This window comes from Cibotium barometz, chromosome 7 (genome assembly GCF_041138505.1).
Source record: "Cibotium barometz isolate CiBa-2024 chromosome 7, ASM4113850v1, whole genome shotgun sequence".
In the NCBI taxonomy this organism is placed as follows: Eukaryota; Viridiplantae; Streptophyta; class Polypodiopsida; order Cyatheales; family Cibotiaceae; genus Cibotium; species Cibotium barometz.
Genome location: NC_141052.1, coordinates 63,527,613 through 63,555,054, shown reverse-complemented (window position 1 = coordinate 63,555,054; position 27,442 = coordinate 63,527,613). Strand labels below are relative to the sequence as shown.

General features: G+C 42.8%; 1 protein-coding gene across 1 annotated transcript; it reads left to right on the top strand.

Annotated features, from left to right (window-relative positions):
• The first annotated feature begins 964 nt into the window (after nt 1-964).
• LOC147637304 (uncharacterized) lies at nt 965-26,295 on the top strand. The gene is made up of 4 exons (XM_086801034.1): nt 965-1,304; nt 23,940-23,978; nt 24,057-25,582; nt 25,826-26,295. The coding sequence occupies exons 1-3, from the start codon at nt 965-967 to the stop codon at nt 25,541-25,543; spliced, it is 1,866 nt and encodes a 621-aa protein (XP_086657160.1). The 3' UTR covers nt 25,544-25,582; nt 25,826-26,295.
• Nucleotides 26,296-27,442: the final 1,147 nt, after the last annotated feature.

Below are 27,442 nucleotides of genomic sequence, written 5' to 3'. Positions count from 1 at the left end.
TACATTGGTGGTATCACCAAAGATATTTTGGTGATCCACAAGATATGTTCACCAGAGGGTGCGACTAACCTTTTCAAGCTGAAGGCCCTCACCAAAGCGGGACCCTACAAAACCATCCGTGTATCCTCTAGCCTAGGAAAGATCATACTTGTATGGTGATCTAAACTTGTATATCTATATGATAAGAACAGGGTGGAGTGTTGTAGGGCCTTATTGGCCTGGGATATGTTGCGGGGATTACGGATCCCCAGCTCATTCGAAGGGAGATTGAGGGGGAGAAAATCATCTACCCAACCCTCAAAGGCCCTCTCCCACTATTCCTTGAGCCTAGTAGTAGCAAGAGACGACGCACCTAAACCCCTTTTCTAAGCCTACTAACCTTTTTTGAAGCCTAGTGAAGCGTTGTAATCTCTTTCAAAGCTTTGTATTCTTTTTTATGCAATGTAATACCAAATTTTGTTCGTGCAATGTACTTTAATTGTCAGTTGAGATGTTTTCAAGTGCTAAGCACACGTCAACACACTTTAAAATTTTTTTTTTAAGCACACTTCATTAGGCCCACTTAAACCAAACCAAAAACTGAAATTACAAAATCCAAATTATAACTTCTCATGTATTAATATTTACATTGTGTCACTGCAAAATTACAAAATTTACATCCAATGTGATATGTCAAGGTTTTAAAATTAGGTCTCTAAAGGTTTCTCTCCCCTCGAATATGCCTACACAGCTGCATATCTTTGGGGGTAATTGTCACCCTCTTTCCATGGATAGCCGCTAAGTTTGTATCATCAAAAAGATCAATTGTTTAGGCCTTGGCGGCCTCTTGTATTGCTTCTAATGCTTGTGCAAACCACCGAGTGGCTCGCATCCTTTGGCTCCTGAAGAGGTAAGCCAAGTCTTCATGGAATTCCCTCACCAAATGAGAGAATGGGGCTCAAGGGATTAGCAGATGTACCGACTTATGGCAGAAGCGGATCTCCCTCAACGCCACAGTGCTCGGCCTCCAACGGTGACGTTGACGGACATTGTTGACGGACATTGCGGGGTGGTTGTTGTTGTTGTCCTTGGGGTTGCTGCTACTACGGGAGAGGGGGGGAGGAGGAGGTCGAGGCACATAAGGAGTTATAGCCAGGTTTGTTGGCCCTGGAAATGGAGGTGGGTTGATGGCCATGCCATGCGCCTGCCTGGATATGCGGAAGGTAATGGGCGGTCGACGGCTGTGAAGAGGATGCTGCATGTGAGGGGTTTTGGGCTGGGGGACTTCAAGGGGTGCGTTCATCACTTGAGGTATCAGAGCCAAAGTAGGTATGCATGAGCCCAAGAAGACTAGCATAGGGGTTCAAGTGCACAGGAGCGTGCTTGACGCGAACCATGGTGAAAATCTCTCTCTCTCTCTCTCCCCCCCCCTCTCTCTCTCTCTCTCTCTCTCTCTCTCTCTCTCTCTCTCTCTCTCTCTCTCTCAAATAGTGAAAAGTTAAAATGAGCCAAAAAATGACCAAAACTTAATTTATAGCCAAAACCCCAAAAAATTGAAGTTCTCAGATCGCTACGAAACTTGACATGGGCGTCCACACAAGTGAGAATAGTGCATACGTCAAGGTTTTGTAGGTATCCAAGCCATATCAAACACGTATCGACCCACCATTCAAAGTGTGAGCCATACTCACAGAAATTTGCACCTTGCACCAGATTAACATCAAAACTAACAATTGACAAGAAAACCATCTAGGTTGACAAAAAGTAAATACAAATGCTTGCAAAATTACATAGAGCGAGATAAATAGAGATCCTTAAGGATTTAGATAGGTACAAAACCTGCAAGATAAATAGAGGTCCTAAAGGATTTAGATAGATACAAAACTTTTATTCCATGCATCAAAATATTCACGGCATGCTTGGATTCAGCTCAAAGGCATCTGAATTGTCGCATATTCGAAACTAAGCAGTCCTTAGCGGTGAGAGTGACATGTTTGGCATGGATTGCCACACATTGGCCATCTTGCATCATGTCAACCAAGTATGCTTCAACTGCAGCTTGTATGGCTAGTAGTGCTTGGGCAGACCATCGCGTGGGGGGCTTTGCTTTGAGGTTAGAGGCTAGGATCTCCATAACCCATGAGCTTTTGGGCTTGCTTAGGACCTTGTGCTACATTGTCCTCTTCTCAAAGCCTCAATAGCTCTTCAAGCCAAGAGTACTTGTTTGCGGAGAAAAAGAGAGTCTTGAAGAGGATTTGGATAGGAGCTTGAGCTAGAAGTGCTCCATAGCCTATGTACTTATCTACCAAGGGTATTACAATAGCATAAGCATGTAACTAGCATATGAGTGCTTGAGTTTGAAGAGCTTGATGAGAGCTTTCACTTGTGCTTTTCCACACTCTAATTGCCCTCTTAATAAGCAAGATAATCCACTTTTAAGAACTCGAAAGTAGCTTGGCACAAGTGGCTCATAGGTTTGGCCTCATGTACTTAGATATTGTGCTGAGGGATGTGGTATTGAGCATCTTGCCAAAGATTTCCCAAACAAGTGTATTGAGCTTGCACCTACCCCTAGGTTTTGATAGGTGTTGTACCATCTCCCCCACATCTTTTGAAATGGAAACTTAGAATGAAATGGCATCCTTGAGAGTCATCACACGAGCCTAAGCAAGAAGGGAAAAGGAAAAGGTTGAGGCAAAAAGTGAAAAACCATCACCAATTAAAAAAAAGATAAGACATAGGAAACAACAAAAATAGGACAAAATGCCCACCCTAGATATTTTGATTCTAATTGGAATGTGGAATGGGTTGAGGATGCACCTATGAGAGGAAATTTAGGTGAAGAAGTGAAACATGGAGCTATGATTCTAGACCAAGTTGAAGAGCAATCAAGTGAGAAGAAGGAGACAAACTCCAGTAGCTTGGTACTTGTGGATAAGGTGAATGAGACCTTAGATAGCATCCTTAGAGCATATAAGAAATGTATGAAGGTGGACAATGCTATCCTACCAAAGCTAAAAGAATATCAAGACTCCATCCAAGAAAAGGTCAACTTGGTGAAGAACCAAGCACTCATCAAGGACACACAAAACCTTGCAAACCTTGCTAGAAAGGCCACCACCCTACATAGCAAGAAGGATTCTAATATATGAATCTACCTTGGAGACTATACCCAAAGTCTCTAGAATACCCTAGGCATATTTTTAGGAGCATAATGATCCCTTTTTCTTCATAAACTTTGGTTTTTAAAAAAGCCTCTTGTAAATGTAATTCTGTAACCTTTTAAAAACCTTACATATCCAACATTATTGAGGATGCGGTGGACCTAATATCCGATGGATTAAACCTCAACTGACCAAAATGCAGATGAACTTTTAGAGTTTCTCGTGTGACTAGTAGTTTAAAAACCTATACCACTCTCTTGGTGCCTGTTTCAAGCTATAAAGGCTCTTCTTTAACTTGCACACCAACTTTTCCTTGCTCTTCTCAATAAATTCTTTTGTTTGCTGCATATAGATATCTTCATGAAGGTCACCATGCAAGAACACTATAACATCCATTTGGACAAGTTCCATGTCCTCTCTTGGAAACCAACCCAAGAACACATCGCAAGGTAGTCATCTTGACAATAGGAGAAAAGATCTCATCAAAGTCAATACCCTGCTATTGCTTAAAGCATTTAGCACCCAAAGAGTCTTGCCTTGTACTTTGTTTTGCTATCATTAGGCGTAACCTTCATCTTGTAGACCCATTTACATGGTAATGCTTGCTTATCCTTAGGCAACTTCACCAAATCTTGGGTCTCATTCTTAAGTAGTGAGTCCATTTTCGATTTCATAGCTCTCTCCCACTTCTTCCTGTCATCCATTTGCATGGCCTCTTCATAGCAGGAGGGCTCTCCACAATTCGTCAACATGACATAATCAAGAGATGGAACATAATGATCAGGAGGATGTGAAGCACATGTAGACCTCCTTAACACACGTTGAGCCTCAATTGCTTGTTGTTCCACTCCATCGCCTTGCACTTCAGGAGCTGCATCAACAATAGGTGCTAGTTGTCTTACTATTTGTCTATCTTCTTGGAACACAACTCTCGTGACCTCCACTATAGGTATAGGCTTCTTATGCATCAACAATAGGTGCTAGTTGTCTTACTATTTGTCTATCTTCTTGGAACACAACTCTCGTGACCTCCACTATAGGTATAGGCTTCTTATGCATCTTGTCTTCATTGAAATACACATCATTGTTGTGGATAATTTTTCTAGCCTCAGTATCCCATAGACGATATCCCATCTCACCCCAGAATCACCATATCCAACATATATGCATTTCCAAGACTTTGGTGCCAACTTGTCCCTAAACTTCTTAGGTACATGGCAAAATGCCTCACAACCAAAGACCCTAAGATGCTTGTAATAAGGTGTTTTTCCTGACCAAAGCTCTTTTGGAACCTTCTGATCTATAGCCCTATTAGGAGATTTGTTGATAAGATGAATAATTGTAGCAATTTCTTCTACCCAGAATCCATTAGGCAACCCAGCATTTGACAACATACTTTGTACTTTCTCTTGAATTTTATGGTTCATCCTCTCAGCAACATCATTTTGTGGAGGGTTATATGGAGCAGTCAACTCTCTCTATATGCCTTTAGAATCACAGAAATCTTGAAAGACTTTAGAGATATACTTCCCACCATTGTCTATGCGCAAACACTTGATCTTTTTGCCACAATGGTTCTCCACTAGTCATACAAACTTTTGAAACACTAAAAAGACATCATCTTTTCACCTGAGAGGATATACCCACACCTTATGTGAATAATCATAAAAGTAACAAAATATGAAGCTCCACCCAATGACAATGTAAGCATAGGCCCACACACATCACTATGAATAAGTGCTAATGGCTCATTTTTTTGAGTTCTTCCCCTTTTATGTGGTAACTGTGTTTGTTTAAAGACAATGTTCACAAAGTTAAAAAACAAAAAAAATGAAACTAGGGACATAACCAAAATGAGAGAGTAGTTCCATTCCTTTCTAAGACATATGACCTAACCGATGATTCCACAAAGAAACACTTGGCTGCTCGGTTGTACAAAATACATTATGCTTGACATTGGACACATGTAACATATATGGAGTGCCACACTTTGGCCCACAAACTACAACAAGAGAACCCTTGGTGATTTTCCAAGAACTATCACCAAACACACTAGTATAGCCTACATCATCCAACTATCCTGCACTCACCAAACTCTTAGTAATTTTGGGTACATGCCTCACATTCTTGAGAAGAAATGAAGAGCCATTTTGAAACTTCAGCTGCACATCACTAATGCCCAAGAACTATCACCAAACACACTAGTATAGCCTACATCATCCAACTATCCTGCACTCACCAAACTCTTAGTAATTTTGGGTACATGCCTCACATTCTTGAGAAGAAATGAAGAGCCATTTTGAAACTTCAGCTGCACATCACTAATGCCCAAGATCTCACAAGCATGATCATTTCCAAGTCAAAAAAGGCCCTTGCGAGATGCATCATATGAAGCAAACCACTCTCGATGAGGAGTCACATGGAAGGATGCACTTGAATCAATGACCTAATCTTTCTCATCCTCACCATCTGATGCAACTAGCTATGCAGTATTCACATTTGACATTAACAGCACATCAAAATCTTCATTCTCATCACAATCTTCATCCTCAATGCATATAGCAATGATCTCTTCAATCTTCTCTATGGCTTTGGAATTTTCTGAACTCTTCTCATCTTTATTCTTTCCCTTATCACGTTTCCACTTGTAATAGTCTTTCTTCATGTGGCCTTTCTTTTTGTAGTATTCATACCCAATGTCCTTCTTGCTACTGCGACCACTTGATTTGCTACGAGACTAGTTTCTCTCTGTCAGACTTCCTCTTTGCATGGGATCTCCCCCTCACCATGAGGACACTGGAACCCTTGCAAGGCTCTTGCTCCATGTTCTTTCTATTTACTTCCTCTATTGCAAACTGCCTTCAACATTTGCACTAGTAAGACCATCAGCAAGGGCAGAATTACTAAGAGCTATATGAAAAGTGTCTAGCTTTCTAGTAATGTGACCAACAATAACATAGCTTCCATAGAATCATTAAATGTAATGCCCTGTGTTGACAGCTAACTAAAAATAGTGTTGAACTCATTAAGATGATTGGACATGGACATCCCTTCCTTCCTCTTCAAATCAACCAATTGTTTCCGCCAATAAACCTGAGAAGCTACACTCTACTTCTCATATAGGTAACTAGTGGTCTTGTCTTTGACATTGAAGTAAACAGATTTAGAGAGTGTTAGCATGATGGTAGACGTGGTGAGCTCATCCAAGTCTTGCCATTCCTCCTATGGCATAGCTTCTCGTTTGTTGACTCCTTTCAGATTGATAGGCTTAATCTGCTTTTTCTACACCAAGACATTATAAATCTGCTCTTTCCAAAATGGGAAGTTAGTGCCATCTAGCTTCTCAATTTTGAACAATGTATTCTCTGAAGAGGATGTCATCTTTAACCCTGGAATAGCTCACGTGCAGATTTTTGCATGCCCAAAATTCTATGTAACCAAATTCTAATTGAATTTCGGCAAAGTTTCGGCTATATTTGGATATCACAACCAAAGCAAAATGTATTATGGACTGTATAATCACTAAGAACAATGCTCAGCTAATGCATAAATTGACTAAGAATACCACTCAATAAACACATATACACAGCAAAGTGATACTGACTACCACATGTCCATACATAGGTACAGCTTTAAGGGGTTTGTCGAGGGATCGCTCCAAAAACCTGTATCACTGAAGAGATCTCAACATCCGAGAATCTCCCATCTCAATAAAACATCACCTCAACCCTCACAAAAGGCTGCATTCCATCCTTGTAACAAAGATACATTCCACAGTTTCATACATAGGGCAAACCACAAGCCAGGTAAGCATACGTCTAGCAATGCCCAAATATGTGTAACAAGTGCACTAGCAGGCACTGTAATAATGCATAAATGCATAAACACTGTGTCTTCCAAGATTTAATGTGCTAATGACTCAAATTTGAGCCACAAATCTTACTCTAGCCAATAGCAACTTCAAAAATTTACAACCTGCAATGATGACTTGTAAAACCTGCAACTTATATTTCTGTGACCTGCAACTTGTAGATATAAACTAATATAGTTGGTTCTTGCCACTACAACACCTGTCTTTCATGCAAAAAGACCAAATCTACAGATTGTGCAGAAAATCGACCTGTTACTATAAAAAAATGGCGAAAATGCCTGTGCAACACCTACAGTGTCAAAATGGGGCTTGAAATGACCTCAGATGCAATTTTGGAGCAGACTAAGGACTTCCCCTATGCCCGAAGTGTATGTCAACCTCAATGTGCTCGTTGAAGGGTGTCTTGAAAACGTGACCCTGTGTACTGGTGGTGATACTCTAAAGCTCGAATCTGCTCAGATACCGGTTGAAGAGTGCACACGGAGTGTGTGTGCATATGTGGAGTAGCACAAAGATGGAGAAAAAGAAGAAGACACAAGATGTGGACTCCTTGTCACAATGAGTGACTAGGGTTTGGGAGAGTCCTTATTAGTTAGACTACAAAGAATGGTGTCTAGTTGCCCACTTACTTAGGGCTAGCATAATGGGCTTTACCACCCCAACAATTAGATAGACTACAAAGAATGGTGTCCAATCGCCCACTTACTTAGGGATATCACAATGGGCTTTACCACCCCAACTGTAAGGGGGTTATGGAGTTCTTAGCCTCCATAGTCCCAATGAAGTGTTAATTCAAGTTTAAGTCATCTTTTTGATGTAAGCTTATGAGAAACGTGATTAATACATAGCCTTTTGTGGGGGGGGAAGCCTCATAAATGCAACCCTCATTGTGGTGTCTTATGCAAGTTTCTCTTCACATTATAATTGCTATGCATGTGTGAGAGGAGCGAGTGGCTATCCCCACACTGTTAGCATCCTCTATGTGTTTGATTCATGTGTGATAATCAACTAATGCTTTTCTTTTCTTACAAAGATTGTGGATCTTGCAATTGGCAAGAGTAAGTGGATTGCTATGACTCAACCATGTGTATATGTGTATGCTTGTGTTAACCCATGATGGACATTGAGACGTACTATGTTTTACGTCATTTATTTAAATATTCGGAGTCATGGGCCGGGCTTGTCAGCACCATATGTTAAGGATAAAGGGATTGGGTGATCGCCGATGAGAGGCGCACCTTGAATATCAGCAGGGTAAGGGTTAGGATCGGCCGACCATGTATGGGCGCCCAAGTGTGAACGGCCAAGTCACCTATAAGAGTCAAATGTAACCCTAAAATCCTCATTCTCATGTGTTGTGAATACAAGAGTGCTTTTGCCTTATCTCCTTGGTTTCCTTCTCCTGCGTGTGAGAGAGAGAGAGAGAGAGAGTGAGAGAGCGATCGAGCACTGTGTAGCGGCACGACGGCGGAGAGGCGGTATAGCGGCGACGGCGGCTCCTTCTTCACTGCGACGCGGGAATCCTTCAAGGCGGCGGTTGAGCGGTGAGTGACACACCCTTTGCATTCTGTTTGAGCTTCCTTCCCTGGTTGTATGCTTGCAGCCATTCGTGGCTCGCACACGGTGTCCGATAAGTCCCCAGCTACGACCTGTGCGGCAAAAGCGCACATTTTTTGCGCCGCTGCCGTGGAGTTGCCCTGCACCAAGCTCCAGTTTGCAGCTCGGGCTACTGCGTGAAGTTTTAATTTACACTGCAGGAAAGCGACTGTGTGTTTGTTGTTGAGGTGTTTTCGTGTTTTGCAATCTGTTTCTACAATTTGTCTTCTGCATCTCTGTTTCTTTTGTTATTTTTCCGCTCCGCGTCGTGCGGGCGTGCGTTCTGTTATCTGGTTTTCTGCATGTGGGGGGATTTCTGAATCCCCAGACCTATGTTGTGTGCGAACTGCACCGCGGCCAAGGCTGAAACCTAGAAAGAAACCCTAGAAAACTTATCTCAAAAAATAAAAAATAAAAAATAACAATTCCAAAAAATAAAAAATTAAATTTTATTTTGAAAAGAAAAAACCAAACGTGTGGAGAGGAAAGATTTTTTAATTAGAGAAAAAAAATTTGAAAAGAAAAACACCCAATTGACCCTGGCCTTGGTCTTTTGATATATATATATAGGAGAGTGAGCCTCCATAGCTTTCTTTCAAGTGGGAGCTTATGGGAAGTTATGCCCTATATGTAGCCCATTCCCAAAGGAGTAAAGTGAGCATGTGGGATAAAGTCCTCACCCTTTCCTCCACAAGCAAATAGGCTTTTGCCCCTTCCCCCCAAGGGAAACGGACTGTTTTGAGGACTACAGGAGCTCTAGATAGGCGAACACGGTGCTGTAAAGCACACTAGGACCCTTTGAATGATACGCTCGTTTTGAGCTATCACACGTCCTAGTCCAGGTTTGACCATAAGTAAGGGGGTCAAAAACGAGTTAAAAACGGGTTAAAAACAATACAAAAACAAGTAAAAACGGGGTGTGAAACACTTAAGAAACCACTTGTGTGGACTTCAAGGGTAGTTACCAATGCCCGTAGGGTACCCACGTCACATGCATCTACGTTCTGGTCGGGTGCTAGAGTCTGAGCCACTAGAAAGCGTTTCAGTCTACGCAGGCTCACACCATCCCTCCACGTTAGCATCTTGGCCTTCGGCTGGAACCCAAGGGAGTGCAACCCAAGATCCACGAATAGTGGATAGTGACTCGTCTTCTGACTCAGAAGCCATGGAAGGACACCCTACCAAGAACCCTGAGGAGACAAGCCAAAACATGCCAATGTGGGCCCCACAACCCGGATCTAGCATGTTTAGTCGTCTAATAGAGACCTTTAGTAGAGCTACATGCTCTGAACATGCGACAAGCGAAGTAAATGAAGAAGGAGGGGTAGTGGAATCGCCATTCACATCTTATGTAGACCATACCCTCCCAAAGAGTGTCCATGTGGATATTCTACCCACTTCGTTTAATGAGGGCCCTACTGAGCTACCACCTTCCGATACTCTTCCTAAAGTAGAGGTCCCTAGAAGCCAATCCATAAAGAAGTGACATTGCGTCCACTTCAAGAGAACCGTTTGGTACACCAAGTCTAGATGGGATATTTCTCAATGAAAATTGGGAATATGATCTACACACAGAGACTCTAACGGACCTATACACGGGTTACACATACCATGTAGGTTGGGTTAGAAGTCCTACGATCTACATCTAGCGCCACTAATCTAGAAGAGCAACAGCAAATGATATGTGAGATTATTCATAGAATCATCCAAATTGAGAGGCAAAATAGGGGAGTGAACCTAGTTTCCACTGGCCCTATGAGATTTTTGGATACGGGCAAGGCCAAACAACCAACCCTATCACAATTGTGGAGACTCCCTCGGTGAGTCCCATAGACCCTTCGTATGTTGTTTCGCCTGGAGTCTCAATGCAGGTTGAGCCCACGAGTAGTAACTTTAGCTTTCCAACCTTACTTTCTATTAGGGAATCCACAATGCCTACCCCAATGATGAGCATAGCTGAAAGTGCACCTGTTACCGCTGTAGTTAGTACGACACCGCTACCTAGTGGAACAATACCTACAACAATGCGTGCCAGTGCCTATCAACCATATGTACCTATCGCTACTCATGCTCATGTAGCTCCTACGCCTCTTAGTATGCCAATGGCGTATGCTCCACGACCGCCTTATCACAACCCTTATCCAAGAGGAGCTAGGCCTAGTCACATATCATATCCTACATCATTTGCCAACATACTCAGACCAACGCCAACTCCTATCAGCCAGGCTATTCCAGAAGTGCCACCACCAGCTATGCCTGCTCACATAGGTGATCTTGCAGCGTTTGCTCAGACGATCGGACGATCTATTGTGGAAAACATGCGGGGCATGCCTGAGAGAGAACCTAGAAGCAAGGCAGTACAAGTGGCTAAGCTCACTCAAAACTTTAGTGGTAACGAGGATGTTAGGAAGCACATTGAAGTCTTTGAACACGTGTGTGATTCCTTGGAAGAGCATAGTGAGCTGCATAAGTGTAAAGCCTTAGGCTTAACCTTGAGTGGGAAGGCCAGAGATTGGTATCGAACCTTGAGGGTTGAAGAGCGCACTCACTATCCCACTCTCAAGAGATTGTTCTTGAAAGAATACATACGTGAGGGTGTGCTTTGGGGAGTAGCATCTCAACTCCAAAAAGCTAAACGCGAGGAAGGGGAGTCAGTGAGAGACTTTATAAGTCAATTGAAGCATCTAAATTCTCGCTGCACTCCCGATGAGCGCTTCAATAATAACCAACTGCTCGATAGATTCATTCGAGGATTGCGCCACGAGGATATATACAATGGCCTAGTCATTAGAGGTCTTACAACGTGGGAAGCAGTCACTGCCAATGCAATCCAGTTAGAAGACAACTTGATGATTGCAGGTAAAAAGGTGTCTTCGGAGACAAAATCCGTTAGTTCGCAAGTATCTGGGCACGAGCCAATGACAGTAAAACCTATTGCCAAGGAGCCCAAAAAATCCGAAATGTCTGTGAGACCGACCTTACTAAGGCTCTCCAAGAATACTTTAGGGGTAATCGAGCTCCTCAGAATAGCCATATGTACCCAAGAAGAGAGCAACAATGGTGTTCGGTGTGCTTAGGACCACATAGCACGAGTGAATGTCCCACATTCAGAGTCAAATTCAATGGGAATTGCAATGCATGTGGTAAGTACGGCCATCAATCTAAGGATTGCCTAGTACTTAAGCGAATGTTGGCAAATCAAGCACCACTAGCCTGGTCAAACACACCTCAAGTACCCGCGCTAATGCCTGCACAACCTGTCGAGCAACCGTCACAGCACATAGTTCCAAGGAATCCGAATGTAGTCCAGTCTGTGCCATTACCACCGCCAGTGTTAGGACCACAACCTCCACATCCAAGGATTATCCCAATAAACCAGATGGGTTGTGAGTCACATAGTGCGTGTGGGGATTATGAAGAGGAGATAGATCCCACTGCTCCATACGGGATTGATACGTTTGAAATGATTCCCCAGTACTACATGGAGGATCATTTCGGGCAAGTCAAGCCTGTATATCAAGCGGCTGCTCTCGCCACAAGGGGGCAAAACCTTAATACCTTGGCGAGGAGACCACCTCTTCAATGCTACGAGTGTGGTGGACTGCATCGTGTAGCGGAGTGCCCTAATAGGCTACAGAAGATCGCTACTCAAATGCAACCAAATCACGGGAGCACATCGGGAATGCCGGTACTTACATGTAATCGTTGTGGCATAGATCATTTGATCGCTCAATGTCCACATAATCCTAATGCACCCAAGATTACGCCATTGAATTTGGTTGAGGTCACAAACCAAGCACGAGGAACCACACCTGTTGTACCCGCGAATGTAGTTACACGGTCAATGCTTCAAAATCAAAACTACATTCTTGAAGAGAGGGATACTGCATCAATCGCTCAGGAAAAGAAAAAGAAAACACGACGAAAGAGATCGCTTAATGCCATGAGCTCCAAGCCCAGTTCAAAGACTAACATAGGGACAGGAGACGACCCCGTGTATATGAATGATCCTGAAGATGATTCTGATTTAATAGAAACCATGGGGACCAAAGCCACTACCTTGAGGGAGGAACCCACTCGGGAGCTCAACGAAGGAGAATCAAGCGAGTACATAAATAAGAGGAAACAGAAGGAAACTTCCTCGGCCCCACAACCAAGTCAGTTAATGCCCTCTCGACCACCCAAACTGACTGAGACTCCCCAAGACAAGCAACGTGGGCCAAAAACCCTCAAGAAAAAGATTGGAACTTACCCAAACCCAGTTGAGGAGATTGAACAAGTGTAACACTTAAGGGGTTTGGTGGAAGAAACACAAAGAGAACTGGAGCCAAACCCGAGAAAAATCAAAATTCCAAACACAGTGTTTCCTACGCAAGTTCAGCCTCACAGGAACCATAAACCGTTAGCTATACCTAGTATCATTCGGGAAGAAAGTGAGGATAGGACATCAGGAAGTGGGCAAACACCCTTCTTGTTGGAAAGGATGTTTAGTGAGGGAATGCCTGACCCCATTGAAGAGGAAGTGATTCCATCTTCACCAGTTCCTAGTCAAGGAGCGATATCTCGAAAAGTACCATTGAATGTGTCCAAGCTAATGGATTTCATGTCCTCTGAAATCAGAACCACGATCATATCCAAATTATACGGAGATCCTGAGCTATTCTTAGCTCTTCGGGCATTTCTTAATGGAGAACTAAAGGCGGGGCTACCACAATTTGCAAATATGGATAGACCCGACACGCTTCAAGATGAAGGGGAACATTGGGATCTACAACCCAACCTAGATGAAGACACGATCTTTGAAATACCTGTTAACAAGTTGGGACAGTACTTTGAAGGTGACGAATCTAATGCCACCCTCCCCATTACTACCAAGGGATTAACTCTAAAGGGAATCCTTGATGGTGGTGCTGGAGTGAGCATTGTGACTAAAAACTGTTGGGAATCCATGGGAAGACCTCACCTTGAAGTCACAAACATAGTGGTTAAGATGGCAAACGGAACCATAGCTAAACCTATTGGAATGTTAAGGAACCTTAAGATCAAGGTCCTGGGATACAAGGTAAAATATACCTTCATTGTAATGGATTTCTCCAAGCATCCTATGTCATATCAAATGATCTTAGGACGTCCTTTCATGAGGGAAGCACAAATGGTGCATGACTGGTCGAAAAACCATGTCTATCTACAATTCCAGGACTCTGTCATTCGAGTTGATCTTGAGAATGGTCGTGCGCATCCTTTAGGAAGCAAGGTTATCATCGATAATCGATCGGATACCACTGTTCACTCCGCCCCATTAAGGTATTGCTATACATGCAAAAAAGAGACTGATGATGGGAAAGATTCTCCTTATATGGATGTCCTACCAGGTATGACTGAGTCGGATAACGTGGATTGGGTACACCTAGCGGCAACCATAGACACATGGGAAAATAGAGGCACAAGCTGGGTAACACCTGAGGGGCAAGATATGCCACCGTTAGTGCCAATAAACATGATAGGTGTTATGCACTTGACTCCTGATGGCAAGAAAGTGGCAAACTCAACTGACAGTAGCGAAGACTCCGACCAATGTAACTCTGACTATGAATCTCAAGAACAAACTGACTCTGAGCCTGATGGGGGGGATGAATCAAATATTCACCCAAATGTGGAAGCAAGGTGCTCAAGGCCTAGGACAGTGACCTCATGCAGCTCATCCGAAAGTGTAGATCGACCAAGTGAGTTCGAATCTGATAGAAACAAAAATCAAAAACTTGGTAAGAAGAAAACGAGACATAAGCGCCAACGCTATCGAGCTAATGTACGCACTGCAATAAACAAGGAAAGATCCGCTGCAGAATGGCTTAGTTATGTAGGAGCCATTGATGCTCATTGGAAGTTAGCGGATAATTGGGGACAATACCTCCAAAGTGTCATGTGGTGTATTCCGCAGCCTCATGACGTCGCCCAATTAGAAATTGATGAGAAGCCAAAACTAAGTCGTACTGCAAGAAGGCGGCAAAACCAAGAGTTGGCTCAGCAGCAAAAGGAAGCGGAATTGAAAGAAAAAAGCCTGGCACAACAAGAACCAGTAGACTTACACCCCGCACCCGAGCATTTCAAATCATTCACCACCACAGGGGAACGTAAAGTGGTCTACACAAAAGCCCAACAAATGCCTACCAATGGGAGTAGCGGCCCGGCGGTAGTCAAGGAGATAGACTTAGCAGATCCGGGTGAGGAGTCTAAACCAGTTTTTATTGCTCAAGACCTCACCAAGGCGGAAGAAGCTGCACTTACGAAGCTTCTTAAAGAATTCAAGGACATATTTGCCTGGACATATCATGATATGAAGGGTGTTCCACCCTCGGTGGTGCAACACACGATTCCAATGATTAGCACTGCTAAACCAGTCCAGCAACGTCCCTACCCACCAATGAATCCTAAGTACGCAAAGATTGTACAAGAGGAAATTGAAAAGCTAGTAAAATGTGGATTCATATACCCAATTGAGCACTCAGAATGGGTTTCTCCGATAGTCATCGTGCCAAAGAAGAATGGGAAACTCAGAGTGTGCGTTGATCTCAAAAAGGTTAATGCAGCCACCAGAAGGGATCATTATCCCTTGCCATATTCAGAACATGTGCTTGAAAGAGTGGCAGGCAAGGAGGCATATAGCTTTTTAGATGGGTACTCGGGTTACAATCAGATCACAATTGCAGTCAAGGACCAAGCTAAAACAGCATTTATTACGGAGTTTGGAGTGTTTGCCTTTCGCGTCATGGCTTTTGGCTTGACCAATGCACCTGCAACATTCCAACGATTGATAAACACGGCCTTTTAGGAATATCTAAGGGACTTCTGTGAACCTTTCTTAGATGATCTTTGTGTTCATTCCTCTTGGGACGAGCATTTGATGTGTTTACGAAAAATATTTGAAAGGTGTAGATTATATCGCATCTCATTGAATCCTTTCAAATGCCAATTCTGGGTTAAACACGGAGTTATCTTAGGGCATATAGTGTCCAAAAATGGGATTTCCACTGACGAGAGTAAAATCAAGGTCATTCTGGAATTACCCCCACCCACCAACTACAAGGGAGTCCAACGCTTTCTGGGCCACGTTGGAGTCCAACGCTTTATGGGCCACGTTATTATCGAAGGTTTATTCTCTTCTTCGCCGAGATAGCTCGACCATTGTATAAGCTTTTCATCGAGTTTATTTGGACCGGAGAATGTGACCGTGCCTATGAGCTATTAAAGAAGGCCTTGGCGAGTGCTCCAATCTTGAGAATGCCTAACTGGGATTTACTCTTCCATGTGCATATTGATGCATCGAACTTTGCTATTGGGTGTGTGTTAACTCAACCTGGAGAACACAAGCTAGACTACCCCATTAGCTTTGCCAGTTGAACGATGCTGAGATGAACTACACCACTACGGAGCAAGAAGGGTTGGCAATGATATATGCAGTAAGGAAATTTCGTTATTACCTCCTTGCCACCAAGTTTGTTTTCTATGTGGATCATCAAGCATTGTTGTATCTGGTAAACAAACCATGCTCCACAGGAAAAATCACACGATGGCTATTGATTCTTCTTGAGTTTGATTTCACTGTTGTTGTGAGACCTGGCAAAAAACATGTTATGGCTGATCATTTGTCTCGCATACCTAATGGTGAGGCTCCTACGGGGGTTGATGATGACTTACCGGACACTTCCCTGTTCATGGTGGAGACAATGCCTGAATGGAGTGAGAAGATTGTTAACTTTTTGGTTAATGGCTTTCCACCCAAGGAGCTTCGTAAAGATCTAGCTCGAAAGCTAATCAAAGAATGCGAACCCTATTGCTTGATAGCCGGGACTCTTTATAAAAGAGGAAAGGATGATGTTCTTAGGCGTTGTGCCCGAGAGGATGAGTATCTATACATTTTGCAAGAGGCACATATGGGCGTAGCCGGTGGTCACTTCTCAGGAGACTTAACTGCGCGAAAGATCTTACAATCGGGGTATTGGTGGCCCACTATGTTCCAAGATGCATCACTCTTTGTGAAGGGTTGCGATGAATGCCAACGATACAAGAAATCCCAGAGGAAAGATCAGATGCCCCTACATCCAATCAAAGTAAACCAACCATTTGAAAAGTGGGTTTTAGACTTTGTAGGTCCAATTAGCCCAGCGGCCCGAAACACACAATCTCGCTATATTATTGTGGCCACTGACTATATGACCAAATGGGCTGAAGCGAAGGCGACACGTAAGGCAGATGCAAGGACAACAGCCAAGTTCCTCTTTGAAAATATAATCACACGCTTCGGTTGTCCTTTTGAACTTGTGAGCGACAATGGTACGCATTTTATAAATGAAGTGATTAAGGAGCTCACAACAAATTTCATGATCTCCCATCATAAATCTACTCCTTACTATCCGCAAGCGAATGGCCAAGCCGAGAGTACAAACAAGACATTAATCTCTGTTTTGACAAAGACAGTTGAAGCTCATCGCACGGATTGGGATCTAAAGCTTACAACAGCTTGATGGGCCTATCGTACTGCGTACAAAGTGGCTATTAATTGCACACCATTCAAAATGGTATATGGCCAAGAAGCAGTCATGCCGTGGGAATTTGTCATTCCTAGTCTTCGTGTTGCTACTCAAGAGGGTTGGGATGGTAATCCCTTAGCAGAGCGTCTGTATATCCTTGAGCAGCTAAACGAAGAAAGACAATTGGCTGTGTACAATGCCCTTGTGGAGAAGTATAGAAGGAAAAAATGGTTTGATCGCCACCTAAAGGACAAGGACATCAAGGTTGGGGATAAAGTCCTAATGTATGGAGTGCGAAACGAAAAGAAGAAGCTCAAATATGCTGGTAAGGGACCGTATAGAGTATGTGAAATTACCCCGCAAGGTACCATCAGAGTGGAGACTCTCGACGGAGTTGAAACCATTGGATTCCTTAATGGGAGTAAATTCAAAAGGTACTATGACCCCCTGAGCCAAGAGGAGTTACATGCAATCCATCAAAAGAAGGTAGCTAAAGAACAGGCTGAGCTTAAGAAGATACAAGCGAGAGTTGAAGCCAAAGAACGTCAACAGCGTGCTAGGCGCCAACGAGAAGCCAACTTGGGGATTACACAAGCATTTTTCGAGGAGGCAGATGAGGATTCAGTGGAATCTGACCCACCTCTAAGATACCCAATTGAGTTATAGAGTCCTTACGGAGAGGTGCTGTATAATGCATTATTGGATACAGGAGCGCAACTCAATTTGCTATCATATGGCGTGTGGTGTCAACTTGGAAAACCACCTTTATCCAAGAGTGCTATCCAAGTTCAAGGTATCAACAAGAAGAAAACCCCTGTTTCAGGAATTCTGCACACTCCGGTTGCCTATGATAAGGGGACCGTAATTCAAAGCTTTTTGGTTATGCCTGCTGGTACCATGGAAGGTACTGTAAACTTAGGGCGCAAATGGATGTTGGCCACCAAGTGCAATATCGATTGGGCAACTAGATGAGTCACAACGCAAGAACCAACACTCAGTATGACCGCTCAAATTCCTGCTCCTAAGCCATCGACTCTGGACAAAATGCTGGATAACGAAAAATCACCAAGTCCAGTGGCAAAACCATCTTTGATTGTTTGCCACCCCTCTAACGCTTCAATGCCAAGAGTGGAAACATGCAGGGTGGTCTCTAAAGCTCCGCTTACTATGCCAAAAAATACATACAAATGGGTCCCAAAAGCTTCATTAACAGCTACTTTCCCTGCTCAATCTCGTTCAGCCACCAAGAAGCCTCGTAAAAGGAAAGCAGCTACCCACCCGAGAAAGGGCAATGTAACATCGCGATGGATCCCTAAAAAATTATTAGTAGCCCAAGGGTACTACGAGGGGAATGACCAGATTTGGGTCCCTAAACATAAGCTGAATCCCTCTACATCACCTGTAAAACCTTGCAAACCAATTGTTGCCACCCCAATGACAATTCAAGACCGTGGTAAGGGAAAGGTAACAGAGTGCTCCGCACCACTTCTTCCAGAGTTAGTTTGGATTTCCAAATGATATCGATCAATACCACCTAGCTCAGGAAGGGGGGAGCCACATGCTGCTTCTAGCTCCTCATGCCAGGCACACATTGATATAGAAGTGTCTACATGCTCTACACCTACTCTTGTCAACACCCAACAAAAAACCAATGAGTCTACGTCTCCCCTTGTAATAGTATCGTCGGAAACCATTTCCTCCATTCGTCAATGGGAGCGTACACTACCATCTCTACAATTGGATGTGGCCACAAGGGTCATAAAAAGCTATCTTCCCACATCACAACCTATGACCCGCTGGACAAATTAGTTCCAAGAGGCTGCAACATCATTGCAAATAATATGATCTACCCAAGGAAAGGGGGAGCATGTACTCACGCTCGACATTCTAATGCTTCCTCCTTAACCTTCTCCCCTGACCATGTAATTGCCAAATTCAAGGGGATGTATATATATAGCTTCATACAAAAAAAAAAACAAAGAAAAGAAAAACAAACAATAGTAAAAAGAGCAAGAGCACAAAAACAAGAGAAATATCCGTATACAATCAAGAACTAGATTAACCTGTCATAAACCTACTAATGCTATATCTATGTTTGCAGATATGGCAGATGCACGATCATCATACACTTCATCCACTCCCACCTTTGGTGAGAGGTATCATCTATACCTTTCTCAGATATTTTACATGTGCTATCCTGTTATTGAAACTGAATGGGATCATATAGATGTACTAGCCAGAGAGGAAAATGTTGAGGAATTAGAATGGCTAATTCGCCTATTGACCATGACTAACCCCTACTTTGTAGAGGACATATCCCCGATAGCCCAATGCTTCCCTTTTCCACAAGATGACTATCCTCGCATGGTTACATTCTTGATGAGTTTATGTGGATGGGAAAATGAAAAGGAAATATCTGACAATGATGAATGGACGGATGAAACTCATGGCACTACTGAGGGTGACTTTATTTGTTTGGATGATGCGGATAGAGGCTTAGCCTTAGGGCTAGAGCCAGGACTCTATAACATCCTCTTACCGTATCCTCAGTCGTAGTGTGGTGACTGGTAGGTAGGTTAGTGTTTTCAAGTTTTTTCTAGTTTGGATTCCTTAAAAACGAGTCTTTAATTTTTCACACTGATGTGCCTCTCGAGGTATAGTGCTTGTTAGTTGATTGTACAGGTTAAAAAGTTTGAGGTGGGTTCGCTTTCAAGTCCTGAGACTACCGCAATGTTCATCAAAATATATCTACATCAAATTGCAAGCTGTCTCGTCAAATCAAGGAGATCTCCAATTACAGGTGTAATTCTTCCATACCCACTCTCTTTCGTTTTTACTGTTCAATTAATTTCATAAACTATAAGGCATGACCACATGGAAATTGTCAATGTACTACTTAGTTTTTGAAGTTGCTTGCATGCTAGTGTAAATCATTAATGAGCTTAACTTTATTGGAAATATTCCTAGGCAGCATGACGTCTTTAGTTAACCTTGGAATATGATTGTCTTAGGTCTAGGGTCCAACCATCTTAATGTTTGACACCTGGCCATGTATGTGTTGACCTCTAGGACATAGCTATTACCCCTTTGTCGAAAGGATGCAAGACAAATTATAGTTTAGGAGCGAAGATCAAAAGAAATAGATTTTTAAAAAAAAGCCTACAATAAATGGCAATACAAGTCTATGATGTGCTTTAATGTTGGACTATCGCCTTATTGATACTTGGTAGGCGAGGAGTATTCTACTCCAGGCTGATGCCTTGGTTGGTAGGGGGTAGCCTTGCCTAAAGTGAGCTAATAGATTCCTGGATAATGCCTTGTGTTAGACATGGTACCAAGATCGATGTTAGTTTTGCCTTAGGAAGGTCGCCATTGTGTATAAAAATTGTCACGTGCATAAAAAAATAAAGGCAAAAGGCTCCCGTAACTCTAATATTTCTTGTGTCCCTAGGCTCGTGGTATTAACTTGTTCTTAAAGTAGACACAGTGTGGTCATCTGTTTATTTATTAAGCTTGGTTATTTTCCTTGACTTAGGCCAGTTAACCTTGATTAACCTTTGACACCTTGCTAACTCTTGATTTACTTTCAATAATTTTAAACTCCTGTTAATTTGCTACACTAGCTCATTCATGTGACCCTTAAACTAAGTTCTCATAGTAGCAACATCCATTGTGGTCTAACATGCTTGAATTTATACACTTTATATCTTTTGAATTCCAGCATACTTTCACTCTACTTCCCTGTTTTGCAGACGGTCTACCACAACAACCCTATCGAGCTTACCATACCATAGCTTTCGAGGACGGAATCTACATCAGGAAGGGGGGCATGTTAACCCATGATGGACATTGAGACGTACTATGTTTTACGTCATTTATTTAAATATTTGGAGTCATGGTCCGGGCTTGTCGGCACCATATGTTAAGGATAAAGGGATTGGGTGATCGCCGATGAGAGGCGCACCTTGAATATCAGCAGGGTAAGGGTTAGGATCGGCCGGCCATGTATGGGCGCCCAAGTGTGAACGGCCAAGTCACCTATAAGAGTCAAATGTAACCCTAAAATCCTCATTCTCATGTGTTGTGAATACAAGAGTGCTTTTGCCTTATCTCCTTGGTTTCCTTCTCCTGCGTGTGTGTGTGAGAGAGAGAGAGAGAGTGAGAGCGACTGTGTAGCGGCACGGCGGCGGAGTGGCGGTAGAGCGGCGACGGCGGCTCCTTCTTCACTGCGACGCGGGAATCCTTCAAGGCGGCGGTTGAGCGGTGAGTGACACACCCTTTGCATTCTGTTTGAGCTTCCTTCCCTGGTTGTATGCTTGCAGCCATTCGTGGCTCGCATACGGTGTCCGACAAGTCCCCATCTAACTACGACCTGTGCGGCAAAAGCGCACATTTTTTGCTTGCTAAAGGATCATGAGCCATAAGCTATGGGAATCGCCATAGAGAATCACTAAGCATGGGTGCTAATGTCACACATGAGCTAATCGTTAAGTTTATGCTTGGAAAAGATTATGTTGATGTTCTTGCAATTATTATTACACAATAGATTAATTGCGACAAGAAATCAACTAATAAGGTTTCATTGGTATCAGAGCTAGGCTTTCTTTCTTTTTTAAGAAGGAATATATCCTATGATACTCTGTTTTACATAATTGATGTTATATAAAGCATATGACATGCATACCCTATGATGTGCAAAGCTTATATGTTGCACAATCCATGGCTAGGAAAGCTTATGGTTTACATAATATATGATTTGCAGGATTTTTGATTTTGCATGTTGCATGAGACATTTTCATAGAAAGGAAGGGATTTCTAGATACATAGAAAAGCATCCCTACTATGAGAAGCCCATGTATGAATTCTATGACCTACCTTATGTGAGAAACATTTTGCAATGCATGTTACGGCCAAAGGATGCAAGGCTAGGGTAGATTTGTAAAAAGATATGTTTCTTTATTTATTAAATGAAAGTTCTTCAGTAGAGTTCCTCTCTCAAGAAAAGTCTCTATTGTGCAAGGACTACTTTAAACATGTTTGCAATACATGTATGTGCAAGAATGGGGAGAAGATGACCCCTGTTTTCTCATATGATAAAACTATGGCACAAAAGACTTTACCATTAAGGATTAGGAGCGTGATCACAAGTTAGCATGCCTTGCGAAGCTATCCAGGCATCAGTCCAAAAGTAACAATAGGCTATTAAGTGCCAAGCATAAGCAAAATGCTTGAGGTAGATTCAGATCTACAAGAATGACCATAGAGTCCAATCCACAAGGTTTAACAAGAAGTAAGCAAATTCTTACATCTATGCAAGATTTGTGGACTCCTTATCACATAATGTGTGATGAGGTTTTAGTCATTATTAATATAAGTATAATGAATGGTCAGTGTGTATCCGGTTAGTCTGGCCGCCCAGGGATTGGGCTTGGCACATTGGGCTTTACCACCCCAACAACCTCCCACTTTAAGGACAATGTGCCTTTAAGTATGGGGTGAATATGTATATATATACATACAATACAGGTAGACAATGACCATCTACCCAACACCCATAAGTACCCTGCAATGTGCATACTACTACGAAGGTAAGCCTTTGGTTAAGAGATCAACAGGATTGTCATCTGTGTGAACCTTGATAAGCTGCATATGCTTATCATCAAGCACTTCATGCAAGAAGGGATACTTCATATCAATGTGCTTAGTCTTTGCATGAAACACTGAATTTTTGGCCAACATTATAGCACTCTGACTATCACAATGCAAAACCGGCATCTCACTAGTTATACCAAAATCTGCTACTAGACGTGCAAGCCATAACACTTCCTTGCATGCTTCTGAAGCTGCAATATATTCCGCCTCAGTAGTAGCCTGTGATGTACAACTCTGCAAATGAGATCGCCATGAAACAGCCCCTCCAGTAAATAGAAAGAGATAGCCAAAAGTGGACCTTCTATTGTCCAATTCACCTGCATAATCAGCATCCGTGTAGCCAATTACACATGCTTCCTTCTTTCCAAATCTTATGCACAAGTTCTTCATGCCATTCAAATATCTCATCACACCTTTGACTGCCTCCCAATGTTTCTTGCGTGGATTTGACATTTACCTACTAACCACTCCCACTGCAAATGCAATATCCGGGCATGTAGCAATCATCGCATACATCAAACTGCCAACGCTGATGCATATGGCACCTTTGCCATCTCAACCTTCTCTTCATCAGAATTGGGACAATCTTTGCTAGACAACTTCACATATGAAGGAAACGGTGTACTCAATGCCTTCCCATGTTCCATGTGAAACCGTGTGAGCACCTTGTTAATGTATTCTGCCTACAACAAACAAAGCACCTTGTTAATGTATTCTCCCTGAGACAAACGAAGCAACTGCTGAGATCTGTCTCGCTGAATACGCATGCCCAAAATATGACTAGCATCACCCAAGTCTTTCATATCAAAATTTGCATGTAATTTTGATTGCAAGGCTATTACATCATCTCTGCTTTTACCAGCAAGTAACATATCATCCACATACACGATGATCAAGATAATCAAGCTACCAATCTGGCTTTCTTGGTATAGAGGCAATGATCAAAGTCACTTTTCTTGAAGCCTTGAGACAGCATGAATGAATGGAATTTATGGTACCATTCCCTTGGTGCCTGCTTAAGACCATAAAGGCTCTTCTTGAGCTTACACACCAAATGCTCTTTGCCTGTCAACAAAACCTTCAGGTTGCTACATATAAATGTCTTCATGAAGATCTCCATGTAAAAACATTGTTTTTACATCCATCTAGACAAGCTCCATGTCCTCTTTTGTCTGAAAAAAAAGCAGCGTACGTATTTTCCTGCTGCTTTTTCCTTCACTGGATGTGTTGTCCTTGCAGGTTATTCGATGCTTCTGGTTTTTGCAGTTCAGGAATTACTCACAAGGTTTGGTCTGCCAAAGTCTGGGAATGTGCGGGATCTTCAAGACCGAGTACTGCATCTGAAGACAAACGGCGGAGAGGCTGACAATGGAGATGCTGTCCCAAAGGAAGGAAAGGAGGAGATTCCTCGAGTGGATGAACAGTGTCATCAAGGTACTGTACCTGCTACTGCTGTTTCGGGGATAGCTTCTGCCTCTGGAAGCATCAAGAGGAAGAAGTGGAGAGTCACGGATCCAGCAAAGATTGCTCCACAGTTCTTCCACAAAGATTTGTTTGCTGCCAACTTTCCATTAGTCGAGGTGGTTGATGTTCCTGTGGGAAGCCGCTTTCCAGTTCCAGACAAGTTTGAAGGGAATGTACTGGATGAAAAGGAAACAGCTCAGGCTAGGTGGAAATGGTTTAATAGATTCCTCGAGGCAGAACATGCATATTGCAACGCAGAATCTGAGCGGCAAGCATTTCCTCTGCATTTTGCATTTTTGGATGGTGTGTGGAAGTTCACAAAACCCTCCAGCAAAGATGTGGAAATTCACAATGAACGCTGTGTTGGTTTGAAGCGGAAGTGGTCTTTTGAGGAACTGATGGCAGGGAGCACGAAAAGAAAGGTGGATGATGAGGAGAATTTAGGATGCTACATCAATCCAGACACGGAGGATGTACAGGAACCATTCGGGTCCAATCGGTCGGATGGTGATAATCAGGGACTGTCCCTCGTACCAGAGGAAGCTGCTGAGCTGTTGTGTGACTTGCAACAGGATGCTGATGTCGCGACAGGCTTTGCAGATGGAGTTCTTCATGTTTATGACAATAGACCGCAGGAGAAGGCTGCCTCCAAGTCTAATATCTTCTTCAATCCAGACAGAGTTGTATGTGTGTTGGAACGCAAGTTTGTTGAAGACAAGCTTAGGTGGAATGGTCGGTTTCAAGGTGGGTTCTATGCAGTTAAGCATGCTATGGTGAACTTATCAAGGGGGCATGGTAGACCTGTGTATGTCCTGGTTATGACATCATCCACGTGGACTTACGGGATACTTGTTCCAGAAGGGTATGTGCAGATTAGAGATGGGAGGATTGATCTGATTTCTATGGCTGAGTTTGAAAGGCATCAGGAAATCACAGGCATGAACAAAACTGATGTGGAAGAACTACAGCTGAAATTCAAGAAGGGCACTGCATTTTATAGAAAGAATTATCGTGACAATCCACATGCAAGTTATGCTGATGGTCCTATGCTTGTTGGCACCTACTACTTGAGCTCCCGATGGTTTTCTCTGCCCAGAGTTGAATATGGTAATGGGCAAGTTGAAGGGGTACGCAGACTGTTCGATGGCTTGATGAGACTCATTCTTGGTGATTGTGTGTTCGATTTGAAGGACGAAGACTACAAGCAACGGTGGCAGCTGAGGGAGAAAATGCTTAAGGAAGAGACTTATGTCTGGTATGGGTCAGAGCAAGAGGTGTGCAGTTGGTGATTGGCACATATGACATGTTCAACAGGTTGGATCTGAAATGTATGCATCTACCTATGTGTATTTGCTGTACATGTGTTATGCATTTGTTTGTTTGCATGTACGCTTTTATTGCCTGATAGTACTTGATAGAGTATTTGTATTTCTTGATTTGTTGATACTGCCTCTATTCTTCTTTATTTCTTGATAAGCATGCTGTTTGTGTGGCTGTGTGAGCGAGAGAGAGAGAGAGAGAGAGAGGGAGAGAGGGCTTTCTACATTGTTTTTTTTTCCTGTTGTTTTTAGGAATGTTTTTCTTCCGATTGTCCGTGTAAATGCATCCTGAAGGAAGTGGGTGGAAGGCAGCTGTTTGCGATGCCCGCTCTCTTTACTGGCGCATCTCAGTACATAGTTGGTGGTTAAGCCTCGCTCTTTTGAACTGTCCGCCTTTGACAGTTTGTTGATCCACAGTTGGCTGTGAAACCTCGCTCTTTTGAACTCTCCGCCTTTGACATAGTTTGTTGATCTCACAACCTTATTCTCCTTTTGCTCGTGTAGTTCAGGATGGATGGTTGTCGAGTGTGTCTTCCCAGGTGGTCAATTTTGTTTTTTTGATAATAAATGCTCTATTGTTGTTTTGCCCCTTTATCTTTTCGTATGTACACACGTATGTGTGGGCACATGCATATTTGTGGGTACACATATGTAGGTTTTGCAAGTGGTCCACACATGTAATGGTTTGAATATGTAATGGGCGATGTATGATGTTTGCCTAACTTCCTTTGGCACACTATGGGACATCTCATGTAAATTAGCTATAATTCAAAACGATGGTTTTGGGGGATTCGTTGGTCGTGAAGAAGTAAATGGGTTGGGCGTTAATGGAGGAGAAGATGGTGACCTGCTGTCCAGAGAAGCACATTCAGCAGATAACCTACTACCAAGATCGTAGAGGAGATGAACAGCCGTTCCACATAAATACAAGCAAAGACTTACAAGAAATGCAATGCAAGAGCTTTACAAACACGCTGATGATGCAGCACCAGCTGCGCAAAGAGCTCAAGGCCCATGGACGATTGTGACAATCAAACTTTTGAAGATCAAAACACACACACACACACACAGTGATTGATTGATTAATTATTATCCTTGTGGGACAAATATGGTCTAGAAAAGTAAAAGGCATGTTCTTCTTGATGGAAGGGGAAGGTTAATACAACATGAAAAGGGATCTATGTCTCATCAAAGGCTATTGCTTACATGTAGCTAGGTTTGGAGAGGGGTTGGTTAACCTTTGGGAGGAAAAAAACATAGGAAAGTGCAAGCGCAAGAAGACCTAATGGATCAAAGGGGGTTTCTTAACGGGAAAGGTCGTGGGTCTAGGGGTGCAAAACACTTAAGATAGTTTGGCCCACCATGGTCCACCATCCATTTACACTTAAGAACATCTACCATGGCCTCCTTGGCTCCCATTGTCTTAGAGTGGTATCTTCCACACCCAATTGTTCCTATTTTTACTTTGAATCATAAGATTGTTAATGTCCCTAATTTTGCAAAGAGAAACTACCACCTTGGCCTTGAATTGGAATAGAAGGCATGCTCTTAATTGTTCTCCCTTGGGAAAGAAGAAGTGTCAAGACCCATTTTCTACTCTTGTAGCTAAGCATGGAAATAAAATCTATAAAAAGTGGATATTCTCAATTATAGTGATGAAGTTTTTGAAGTGCTTATATACTTCACTAGGACCCATCAAATAGGCACTAGTTGAATCTTCATTAGCCATAATTAGCTTCATAGACCAAAGATCTTCCACAATTCTATGAATCTTTTAGGCATAATCACAACTTTAGGAAATCTTTTGACATCTTTTGGGCCTTTTGATAATGACGTTCGTTTAGCAATGGACCAATAGGAAGAGATAAG

Bases quoted from the DNA above. Each gene is read 5' to 3' on its own strand.
- LOC147637304 (XM_086801034.1), top strand. From the start codon at position 965: ATGGCAGAAGCGGATCTCCCTCAACGCCACAGTGCTCGGCCTCCAACG. The intron at 1,305-23,939 runs GTAGGTATGCAT...ACATCCATCTAG, and splicing joins CTTGAGGTATCAGAGCCAAA to ACAAGCTCCATGTCCTCTTT. The intron at 23,979-24,056 runs GTACGTATTTTC...TGGTTTTTGCAG, and splicing joins TTGTCTGAAAAAAAAGCAGC to TTCAGGAATTACTCACAAGG.